The following is a 12,079-nucleotide window of genomic DNA, read 5'->3' as shown; positions in this document are numbered from 1 at the left end:
CAAATGAAACCAACTGTAGCCCAGAAATACTTTAAAAATAGAAAGTAAAAATCCGTACTCTCATTTTCAATTTGAGATTTCTCTAATAAAAAACTTGAAAAGTCACCTCTACGTTTTCCATTCAAATGAAAATAAAAAAGAACAAGATATTATTTTCTAATCAACAATAGATGAAAAAATATTTCCTCTATTGTAAGTAATTGAAAAGAAATAAGTACCTACGGATTGGATAGCAATGAAGAGAACGCACTGTGGAAAAAAAAATTGAGAAGAGAAAGGAAAATTGAAAAAAAGAGAAGAAGATAAATGGAACTCAAAATTTTGATCAGTAATATTATTGTAGGTAGTCTTTTGTGCTACATTTTTTATTTACAATAAAGTTTTATTTGGGCTATTGTTTGCTTTTTTACTCTTTTTTTTTATATCATGTTTTTGATTTTCAGCTTTCTATTTTTATTGTGCAGCCCACAATTTAGAATTCCAATTATTATCACAAAAATCTCATCACAAAATAGCAATAAATTTGGCCAACATACTTTATGGGAGCCACAAATCTAGGATTATCTCAATCTAGGATGAGCTCAGATTTAATGGGCTCGTACGTGCGTAGGCAAAAATGTGTCATCTGTTTTCTATCAAAAGAACTGTGTATATTTCAGTGTACTCACGACACGGAAGGGGATTTTTAGGTCACAATTCCCATTTCCCAAGTGCACCGCGCCCCATTCTGAAAGTATTTCAGGACGTAATAATAGCTCTTCTAGTACGAGTAATTCTAAATAACAAGGAATTAAATTCGACGATATTGATTCAATATGAAGTATTCTCTGTTATTTATTTGTGAGGAATTTGAATTAAAAATTCAAATGTCCCTTTTTCGTATCTCGTTTTTTTTTTCACTGTTCTGAGACTGCAAATATTTCTTCCATATTTCATTCTACTCTCATTTATTTCCTCTTGAAAAATATTCTATACAAGTAAACACACAGTTTTCTGTTCTTAATCTTTAACCAGTATTTAAACTGAAATTTAAACATGGTTGAAGAAGCTCTGTTTTTATCTTCATATTAATGGCAAGTTGTCAATATTCAGGATTATAAGATTTCATTTGTGTATAAAAGTATTCCCGTTCCCGTGTCTGGCAAATTTATGTTAGAAAACTGTATCTGCATTCTGCAATAGCAGGGCTGATTTTATGTCCACTGCTCTACTGTGTGTTCAACATTGAGCATTCTATATTTTGCTTTTATGATTTTACTATCCGTTCTTCCAGATCTCTTACTATAATAAAATTTGTTCTCTTGCACTTTGAAAATATTAGTCACATGACTTCTCATACATACTCGTATAAGGTTTAGGTAATAAAAAAGACTGAAGCTCTTACCTAAACTTAGTTTTTATGTACTGCCCTGGATTCACGTTACAATGTTTCTGCTGATTAATTTATTTATATTTCAATGTAATGATGTTTACAATTTTTCGTATATACAAAAAATCCTCTTCATTGCGCATCAACTGTTCTTGCCTAAAACTTCGTAGGGGGTTTTCCGTTATACTTTGAAAATGCATGGTAGGAAATTTATTTTTATCAGCACTTTTCATAGCAGCTAGACTTTCTACTATAGGTATTTTGTACAATATGTTTTATTCATAAAAGTTTTTAAAAAATATCCTATACGTATCTTCATTTAGAATTCGTTGTGCGTTTTAACGTTGTCTGAAAATTTGTTTAGTCACGTGCGTGCTGTGCTCTACGTAGTTTTCTAATATTTTTTCTTTTATTAATCATAGCGTAATTTATTCCTTTACATAAACTTTTCCTGCAAGTTTTCCCCGGTCCTATGACTTAATTTGAAACAAGGCAGGCATTGTGATAGTGATGGTTACGTCTCTTTTGTTTGTACCTATAATTCAAATATTGCCTCGCTGTGCTAAACTTTATTGTGGTTTTTCATTTCCATCGGTTCAACGCATTGAAACCTTGACCAATTTATCAATCATTTTTTCGGATCTTTGAAGCTGGAATTTGAAATTTCACATCAGCTGTGACGAATTTTCGATTTATTTCAATCAATAAAAATCTCCGAGGAACCTCAACCACTTGTTTTTATGGCAATATAATAATAGACTAAACACTCTGAACAGAGTATTGTTTGTATGAAAATTGAAAACAATTTGATTGTTTTTACATACAAGTAAAATGCATTACGTGGTTTAACCTCAACGTTAGCTTTTTGAATAAGTATTTCCGAACGCTGCTACTAGCCTTTTCCATTACTTCATCATTACTTTTCGATATCAACTTAATCATAATACTGTTCAAGTTCTCTGTAGTGTAGATGTTTACAACTCGAACGTTAAACGTCACTCTGTGTCATAGTTTTGCGAAATATTTTTACTTTGTTTTTAAAGACCTTTTGAGAGTCCATTTTGTTTTTAAAGACCTTTTGAGAGTCCATAAGAGACACTGTCTGAATCTGAACAGACTTTTTCCCCAATAGGAACCAGAGATCTAAATCACAGTTTCTTCTTTTGTAAACTTATGTCGAGAAACGGAAAAAAGTCCCCAACACCTGTAAGAGTACGACTTTTTTGTAGAAATTTTCTTGAAATATCGTGTTGATCATACACCTACCATGAACCACGAAGGTCGAAAATCACGAGGTAAGAAATATTTTCCGATCATTTTCAAGAAAATCTTTTCCTATTCAAAGCCACTCTGTCTGACTATATCATAGGGTTGGTTTAAATCTTTTAGATTTCAATAGCTTAAGGTTAAACTTAGTGACCTGTTGTCTCTTAGATATGTTTTAACTCTCGGTAGAAAGAAATTTTAAGGGTGTGGGGCAGTTTGAAAAATTCATCGGTTTGAAATAAATGAAATTATTAATTTATTGCAACCTGAGGGCTAGAATGGAATTCGTACCAATGGGACTTTTCAACCCTACCCTGTAAACAAGGTAAAATATTTTATACCGAGTGGTACAAACAAATAAGACCACAGGTAACCTTGGTTAGACTGCGGGGGAAAAGGGACTTTTCAGTCCTATCCCAGCAGGATAAACAAGGTATATTCTATTCTATTCTATTCTAAATTTCGCTTGCTTTGGCAGTTTAGCTAAACCATGTACATCTGATGACCAAGGATTTTGTAAGTTACAGCGCACAGTAACACACTGTATGTTTCATACACAGTCTTTAGGAATGACAGTCAGTGTTATGTCATTTGTCATAAAATCTAATAATGATAATACCGTTGCTTCCTTGAATTCAAATTGAAAACACATCTGATACTTAGCATTCTGTGTGACGTACATAGCTACCCAACCCTCGTTGTGTCCTGTCAAAATGACGGAAACAACTAGATCGAGAAGAAACTTTGGAAAGCACACTGCAAAGTTTGATACGATATGTGTTTGCAAAGTTTGCAGTGATATTGTTTGTACAAAATTGGGACAAGTTGTCAAACTACGTTTGTCGCGTATTGCATAAAACATGGAAACCGATAGAGTCGATTTCTTCAGATGACATTGTTTCCTTTGGTGCAAACCTTACGGTGACAGTCATTGAGAGTATTATCTATTGTCAATTTTCTTCAACCTCAAGACATAGTTGAGAAGGTATAAACCAATCAGAGGCAAGAAGTGTTGTCAGCTTATTGACAGGAACATCATCTGTACACACTTTCACTCACCCCCCGAGTCTACTGTCTCATAATGATTTGATATTGGTCACATTTTGAACGTTTTTCAAATATCTGCTCTTGTATAAATAGTTGTAGATGATTCCATGCCATGTCTCTTACGAAAAACTCGTTCGAGCCTATCTATTTAACAGCGCTTTCCTTTAAAGAGACACTAAATAAACTAGATAAACAAAGCTGGCAACTGGGAAGTCATTAAAATAATGCGTTGTGTTTTATGTGAGTATTAGGACTACAAAATGGTATCATTAAAGCACGATTTATTTAAAAGAAGAAATTAGACTGTCGAGAGATTTTGCTGTATAAAGTGAAAGGCTTGTAATATTTGCAGAAAGGACGTATTTTGTGGCTTTTTCTGATAGAATGTGTCAGTTGGATTTGTTCTGTCAGCCAGCCTACATTATGCTGATATGGATGAACTGAACAATTTTTAGTCTAGATTTCAATTTTTGTCAATGTTTTTATTAACCGTTTAAATTGGAGAAAGAGAGCTAATCTTAGCTTTAACGTATATATGTAGTTCTTATGAAATGTTGAGCTCATATTAGGGCGGGTAGAATAAACAAGGTAGGTATTTAATTTTCTATTAATTTCGTACATTGTGGCTACTAGAACTTGAACCACACAGTCTTGCAATAATAATAATAATAATAATTCCAACGTTTTGTTATTGAGGGAGGACCTTAAAATATATGAAACATAAATATAGCTTGCAACTCTCCTGTAACATGAATTGTTCGGCAAAAGAAAACTACTTAGTATTAAAAAAAGAGCTGCTTTTTTATATCAGCGCCTGTTTTATATTCCTGTCGTAAATATTCTCTGCTTTCATTACTGTTGTAGTAGGTGATTAAACACAATATCGTTTATTTTTCATTAAAATATTCTTCCTTTTAAAATGTCTTAAATGCATGCTAGTCTCTCAAGCAGTGGAAAAGAGTGCAGACTGCAATCTGCGTTTGGGTTTATGGAAAAGACTTGAAGGAAAAAATCTCAGAACCCTTGAAAATTTTATGACTAAATTTTCTAAGAACAATAATCATATTTTAACTTTTTGCTTCCCACTTTTTCCCAAGAAAAATGAAGAAATTTCACCCGAAAATCTAGAACACAGAAGATACCCTCGTGGGCGAAATCTTTAATATCTATTATTTGCTGAACTGAACAGTTTTGCTATCTTTTGATGCTGAAAGCTATTGTGTTAGAATAAATTGTTAAAGATTTTAGGGAATCTCAAATAATCTTACTACGTATTGTACTTCCTCTTGTCAACTGAAGTTTTCTGAGTGACACTATCCTAAGTTTCAAATGTTATTCTCGAAAAAAGAGCTATGTAAACTTCCGACCCTAACCTCTTCAAGGTTAAGGGGATATTATCCTGATGGAATAAAGGGGGTATATTCCAAACCAACAGGAGATTTTGTTCAAACCTATGTCACTATCGTACGTATTTGAATACGTACGATATTACAAGTTTACGCATTTGAATCTTTGGCCTTTCCTAGGAGTTACTTGTGGTTAGACTTGTGGACTTTTTAATAGCAGTATTGAGATGTTTTGGGCCTATTCATCCTCGACTTCCTTCCCTTTCTCTCTATCCCCTTTTCCTCTTCCTTACGCACCTCTTCCTCTCTCTTTACTTAAGGCACTTGTCGAGATATACATATTATACTCAAAATACTAAAAGCTTAGGAACTAGATTCTAGAAAGTTAAGAGATCGAAACATTTATTAGTTGATGTGGCTGATGTTAAGTGTAAAGAATGAAAGCGCAAAATAATGCATTATTCACAAAATACTAAAAATATAATACATCAATCAATGTCAATAAAAAACGCCTGATGCTAGGAGAAACGTAAACATAAAAAGTTGTATCGGAAATATTGTGTTTTCTTTACATGGAGAGGGGCTTTCTACAATAGTTTCCTAAAGTTTTCTTTTTGACTTTCAAGTAGGTACTCACTTTGTAGAGGAAAACCAGAAATCACAATAGGTACCTATTTAAGAAGGGAGCTCCATATTTACTCAGTTCCCACCAGCTTAGGAAACAAAGTTTGGTGCTCCAGAATACAAGAAATAAGGGATAGTTTTAGATCTTCGTTTATTATTCCAAAGTTTTTTTATTATTATTATTATTTTATTTTTTTACAGAACCCGCGTAAAGAACTCTTTGTGTGCAAACAAACGTTTAAGACGTTTTAAGAAATTAAAAAAATGAAGAAAGAAACGTTTTGAAAAATTGGAAGGTAAACACTCGAGTGTACTCTTAAGCGCGCGGTTCCTGCACCTATATACACTTCAGCCATATTAAACAAAAGAAAATACCTTCATATATTTTTTCCACCGTATACTCCGTTCTAAACATCTGCTAAAATTTTCTTATGCAAATTTTTTTCTTGAACTCAAAAATTCTTGAAACGTTTCTTACACGCTTACCCAGGGGGTGAACTATATTTCAGCTGGAAATTTCCATTAGTGATGAACCGGGATACTTAGCATGCCTCAAGTGGAATTGTTAGTCCCGATTTCCCGAAATTGTTTATGCTCTTGGTATGCCTTGAGGAAGTTTGAACCCTGTTGGAAAGGGTTCAAACTTCTTATTATTTGTTTGTTTCAGAATTCTTGAATGATTGATTAGTAGGACTTTTACGTCACTTTATATTGTATAACTTTATGAATAATCGAACATTATCAAAATTAACGAACAAATATCTCCACCCTTCTTTTCTTCTTCGAACTTCCGGCACGAATTTTCAAAGTTTTTAAATGGAGTCATAAGTTTAAACTAAGTATAAAAAAGTATCAATTTTCAGTTTTCTCATTATTCGGTTATTAGATACTGATAACAAGCGTGACTGACAATCTAATGTAAAGAAAAGAAAGCTGAAGGGTAAGATGTTTTGATGATAATCAATTTGATGAAAAAGAAAGCATTACATGTCTGCGGGAAACAAAATATACGGAGTTATTAAAAACAGTGCTTCCAAGAATAAATTTACCTGAAAGAACTTTTTCGCAATAAAACAATAGCTAAGGAGGATGGGGGATTTTCAATGAGAACCTTCCTTGTTCTTTTCGCAGGGGAGAAATCTCCCTCTCTTAACCCTGAGTCTAATCAAATAAATGAAAATCGTTTTCGGTAGTCAAATTTAAATTCTTGTTAATATTGAAAACGTTAACAAATCCATTCTGCAAATTTTACTATCGTTCTTGTAGCCATTCTGGTGCAGAACACAACGAGCTTCTTTCACCATTTCCTGATGTCCTTATCTGTCCATTAATTTTGTTGAAAAATACCAAATCAAGAACTAAATTTTTATTATCATTCCAAACAATAGATCAAATAATAATTCGGTCATTTTTTTTTTTTTTTTTTTGAAACATTGAATAAACAAGTCCTTGACTTTATTGACATCGAATGCTGATAGGTAGATTACAATTTTTGCAGTCTCGTTTATCCGGCAAAATTTCAGTTTGATTTAATTTTTCAGTCTTGTAATATTGTTTGAGAATAGCTTTAGTACATTGTGGTCCGCTTAAACTGACATACGACCAAAATATAATGAAAATGATATTACATAAAAGTAAGCTTATACCTATTTCTTCACGGATGGTAAGATGCTTGTGCTTCATAAATAAACAAAGCCTGTAGAAATCTTTTCTTGTATCACAATGCATAAATTTCCATTTTACAATAAGCCGAGAAGAAAATGTATAAGCTAATATCCGCTATGGTTTTTCCAGTCCTGTATTTCTTAATCTCAAAGAGGAAATTACATTATGTCATATCACATCAAGTTTTCCAGCCAGTCCTCAAGTGTCTCTCGAGTTGAAAACAATAAAGTATGAATAATTGTCTTAACAGGAAGGCATAAAATGTATGCTTCATCCTGTTACCCAACACATCAAGTGTAAATTTCGTTTTATTCAAATGATCGTTCAAGCAAAGTGCACCTTAATGGTATACTCTCGTCCAGTCCGTTATAACTACAGGCACAAGTGGCAATATCGCAAGGTAGGATGGAATAGTGTCAAAATAGCACGGTTTTATATAAAGTCATATAATCATTACTCCTCCTCTTATCATTTTCATCATTCTGTTTGTTTTTAGTTACAAAACTTCGTGAGCACTGGGATGAAACCAACAACAAAGTGATGGCCCGGAAAACTCAACTGGATTCCATGCTGTCCGACAGTCAACGCTACGATGCCAAGAGACAAGAAGTGGATGGGTGGCTGACCAGGATGGAGAATAGAATGCAAAGGATGAATCCTGTAGGATACACGGCTGATGTCCTGGAAGTTCAACTTCGAGAACAAAAGGTAGCTTTCTCTCTGTTTTAATTAATTTTTCTCTCCTGCTAAAATAACACTCGACCAGCTAGACTTTCTTGACAAAACATCCTTTTCCTTTTGTGAAATGTGAACAAATTGAAGCAAATGAAATTAAAAGGTAGTTGCATTTTTTTCTTCAAGTAAGACATTGCAATTTTATTAACGTTGTAAGAAATAACTCTCTGATTTTCAATAAAAAGTAATGCAAAAAAGGCCGTGTCTCGTAGAGTAGCATCAAAGCGTTTCAGTAACTTTGAAATTCCTCTTCCGTTCTGCATAGTACATTTTGTTATTCTTTTCAGAATTCTGATGATGCCCTCAGGATTCAAACATATGATCTCATTAACGTCAAAAAAGTATTTCATTTAACTGCAAGTCTTCTTCTGTATAGAAAAAGAGATGTTTTTCCCCTAGAGGCAGACTAGGACTGTTATTATGGACTCGTTGGTCCTGATCAACTAACCATTGCGCTTTCAGCAAGTCTGAAAATCATTTAGTTCTCATGTTAGAATTTATTATGAACAACAAGACCTGCGATACATATTCCATTTAAAAATGGTAAAGGGTTGGGGGGATTCCTGTTCTAAAAACTGTTGATTTTTAATAACTTCGTTCTGATATAACATAAACTGAATAAAAAAAGACGAAATAAATACTTGGACAAATGTCTTTTTTCGAAAGATGATTAATGACTTTAAGAACATGACTGAGGGTTGCACAAAGTGATTTCTTTCGCTCAATTTTGATTGTCATGATCATTAATATCTCTTCACCAAGATACTCCAAAATTTCACCTTTGAGAACTCACACGTACATGTTGGTTTTTCTTTTCCTCGTATAAGATACTAAATTCAACTATAAAACCATCACAAGTGGTTGTTGTTCACTCGGAATGGAATTATGAGAAAAGTTTGGCAATGTATTTTTGTTTTTGGGAAATCTTGGCTAAGAACTTATGACATTATGTACATTTTGTATTGTAAAAGTTGAAGTTCTTTAATTTTTCTGGAGGCATCTTGATGAAAGCATTACAGTGATTTGTTTATTCTTGTACCTATACTGTATCCTCTTCAGATAAAACAATTTACTCTCAGTACTGCCTGAACACCCTATATACATCACTAGTATTACATATTATGTAAAGAGGTTTTTTCTGTCTGAAATATTCAAGAGTATAAATTTGTACCAAACACGAAGCAAGGGAAAGGTAGGATGACGAGGCCGTTTCTAGTTCATAGACACTCCTCTGGAAAAGCTGTTTGCATGAGAAGTTATCAATTACTTTGCACTGTTAATTAGACTAGAAAGCACAAGCATGCAAGTTTTGATTGATTTCAAGACTCCCACGTGTTTCTTACCTTATCGTGAGCTTATTGATTAAAAAATGCTCCCAACCCCCATTCTTCCTTTGTGGCATCTTACTTTCCATGAATGGAAAAATTTGAGAATTATTTCTTCTGGGTTTCAAAGGGTATCAGAGTATTTTTCAAACTCAAAGGGTCTTCTTCACAGACATCTTTGTTTTCATAAATTTCAAGACTCCTACGTATTTCCCCCCCCCCCAACTTTAGTACAGGTTAAAAGCATCTTCTTCCTTTCGCAGATCACAAATGACAACCTCGTAATTGCTGACAGTAGTTTTGGTTCTTTCATTTTGCTTTTGTTAATGCGAATACTGTTTGTATTTTACTGTTAATGTGAATCCCCCTAATATGTATCTCATTCTCTGACCTTCTGCCTTGGTCTACCGTGATGATCTTTTTCTTCTACATTTCCCTCAATCTTATGTAATGAAAAACTCGTAAGAGTACTTTCTTCTAGGTTTCAAAAGGGTCCCCGACTAATTTGTATTCTCCTTTGAAGTATTTTGTCTTTGTAGTGCGAAATTTATCTGCAAGGTTTTCAATTTTGAAAGGATGTGTGAGAGACGGGAGGGTTGTTGGGGAAATAATTTTGAAACTTGACCACTGAACCATTATTACATTTTTATGCTTGAGAGCATGAAATTGGAAAATGATTGAAAGTCCATGTCTGCTCTTTCGGGATGGATAGTTGAACGCTTGTTTAAACCTTATATCTTATGTCCCTCACAGGTGGTGTGTGTGTGTGTGTGTGTGTGTGTGTGTGTGTGTGTGTGTGTGTGTGTGTGTGTGTGTGTGTGTGTGTGTGTGTGTGTGTGTGTGTGTGTGTGTGTGTGTGTGTGTGTGTGTGTGTGTGTGTGTGTGTGTGTGTGTGTGTGTGTGTGTGTGTGTGTGTGTGTGTGTGTGTGTGTGTGTGTGTGTGTGTGTGTGTGTGTGTGTGTGTGTGTGTGTGTGTGTGTGTGTGTGTGTGTGTGTGTGTGTGTGTGTGTGTGTGTGTGTGTGTGTGTGTGTGTGTGTGTGTGTGTTTCAATGATTTTAGTTTTGCTAGCGGTCTTGGCTGTTAAGAAATTGGAAAAAAGAGCCGAGAAGAGTTCTGTAAAAGGTCAGAAAACATCTTCAGAATTTGAAAAATAATGAAGCTTGAGGAAAATATTTAAACCTTTCTCACATAAAATTACTCTTTACGTTATAAATTACTAATTCTTTTGCCAATATTTCATGTGCTTACAATGAGAACAAATTTTCTTTCTGACATTTATCAAGTTCGTAAAAAAAGCGTAACACTCCACTATTGTTGAAATTTTCATCGAAAAAAAGGAATTTTCTCGTTAATGCACTTTAGCAATCCATCACTCACTTTTACTCTCTCCTTTTGCTGATCGTGCGAAAAAAAGGGCTTCATTAATAGTTAAACATTGCCTCTAGCACGGTGTTGGTATACCACTCCCACACAGGTTTTCCTTGGTAGTGCATATTTGTGATAATTCTATTTTATTTTTCACTCACTCATAAGTTTCAAGTTTATTCAACACCGTGAATTATTAAGACGATACGTAGGTACAATAGTTTCCTAAAGTTTTCTTTTTGACTTTCAAGTAGGTACTCACTTTGTAGAGGAAAACCAGAAATCACAATAGGTACCTATTGAAGAAGGGAGCTCCATATTTACTCAGTTCCCACCAGCTTAGGAAACAAAGTTTGGTGCTCCAGAATACAAGAAATGGAGGAGTGGTGCCTGGGAAGCACTCTTCCCTGTTTTCAGTACCTCTATTGTACATATTGGGGTTTCAAGTTTGCGCGAGTGAAACGTGCATAATGAATACGTTTGCTTCTTCAGATCTCAAAATATCAGACTTCTTTCGAGCACAAGTTTTATATCTTTGTAGATATAGTAATATTATATCCCAAGAAAAATAACGAGTACGTATTTCATCCAGCTTCAAAGTACAACAACTAGTTGCAAATGAATTAGTTCATTTGAATTAGAACCATAGATAAGATGGTTTTCCTTGGACACGTGATGATTTGAATCCACTATCCCGATCTCTATAAACGGGGTCTATCTTAAGTTAGAGATCTGAAGAGGACTCAAACATTTTCACATTTACCCAGTGGCAGCACTTTTACCTTTTGTGCACACATGGGAACAAACAAATCTCAATAGGTTTCCTCAAACAAAACTTGAAACTTCATATTGTAAAGTTTTACTGCTCTTTATTGTCTAGCAGTGGAAGGAAAATATAAAATCCTGGTTCGTCTATAACTTTGATATTTTCATATCTAGGTATGGTTGTTATGTACTCCTTTTCTTAGGTTTCGTCTCTCATATTGAGAGTGACAACGTCAACTATCAGCCTATCTGCTACCATTCAACCAGTGATTGTTCAGTGGTTATTATCCGTCCCTAAACCTCAGAAGGGTTCTGATATAAAATGTCGGGGTTTTAGGTAGTGTATTTTCATAGTAAAAGTCATGAGCACATTTTTGTGTATTTCCAAGCATAAGTTAACGTCACAGGGCTTCTCACACTTTCCCTCCTCTCGAAGCTCTTTCTCTCTTTGTTTTTCCCTCTCTTTCCCTCGAGTCTCAGGTGAATAGCTATTGTGTTCAATACAATCCACTGAATCAACCATGCATAACCCTAGCGCCCTGTACCGAGGTTAAATGTTGTCTGGATTGCT

At 34.3% G+C, this 12,079-nt stretch overlaps 1 protein-coding gene across 1 annotated transcript in view; it reads left to right on the top strand.

Moving 5' to 3' along the window:
* LOC103508121 (dystrophin, isoforms A/C/F/G/H-like) overlaps window positions 1-12,079 on the top strand; it is a 148,319-nt gene that overhangs the window by 86,795 nt on the left and 49,445 nt on the right. The window contains exon 10 of the mRNA XM_026822820.1: window positions 7,814-8,025. Within this exon, the coding sequence (XP_026678621.1) occupies window positions 7,814-8,025 (212 nt within the window). The remainder of the gene's footprint in view (window positions 1-7,813; window positions 8,026-12,079) is intronic.

Source organism: Diaphorina citri, unplaced genomic scaffold (genome assembly GCF_000475195.1).
Source record: "Diaphorina citri unplaced genomic scaffold, Diaci psyllid genome assembly version 1.1 scaffold369, whole genome shotgun sequence".
Lineage (NCBI taxonomy): Eukaryota > Metazoa > Arthropoda > Insecta > Hemiptera > Psyllidae > Diaphorina > Diaphorina citri.
The sequence above is the reverse complement of the archived record's forward strand: the minus strand, read 5'-3'. Positions and strand labels throughout refer to the sequence as shown.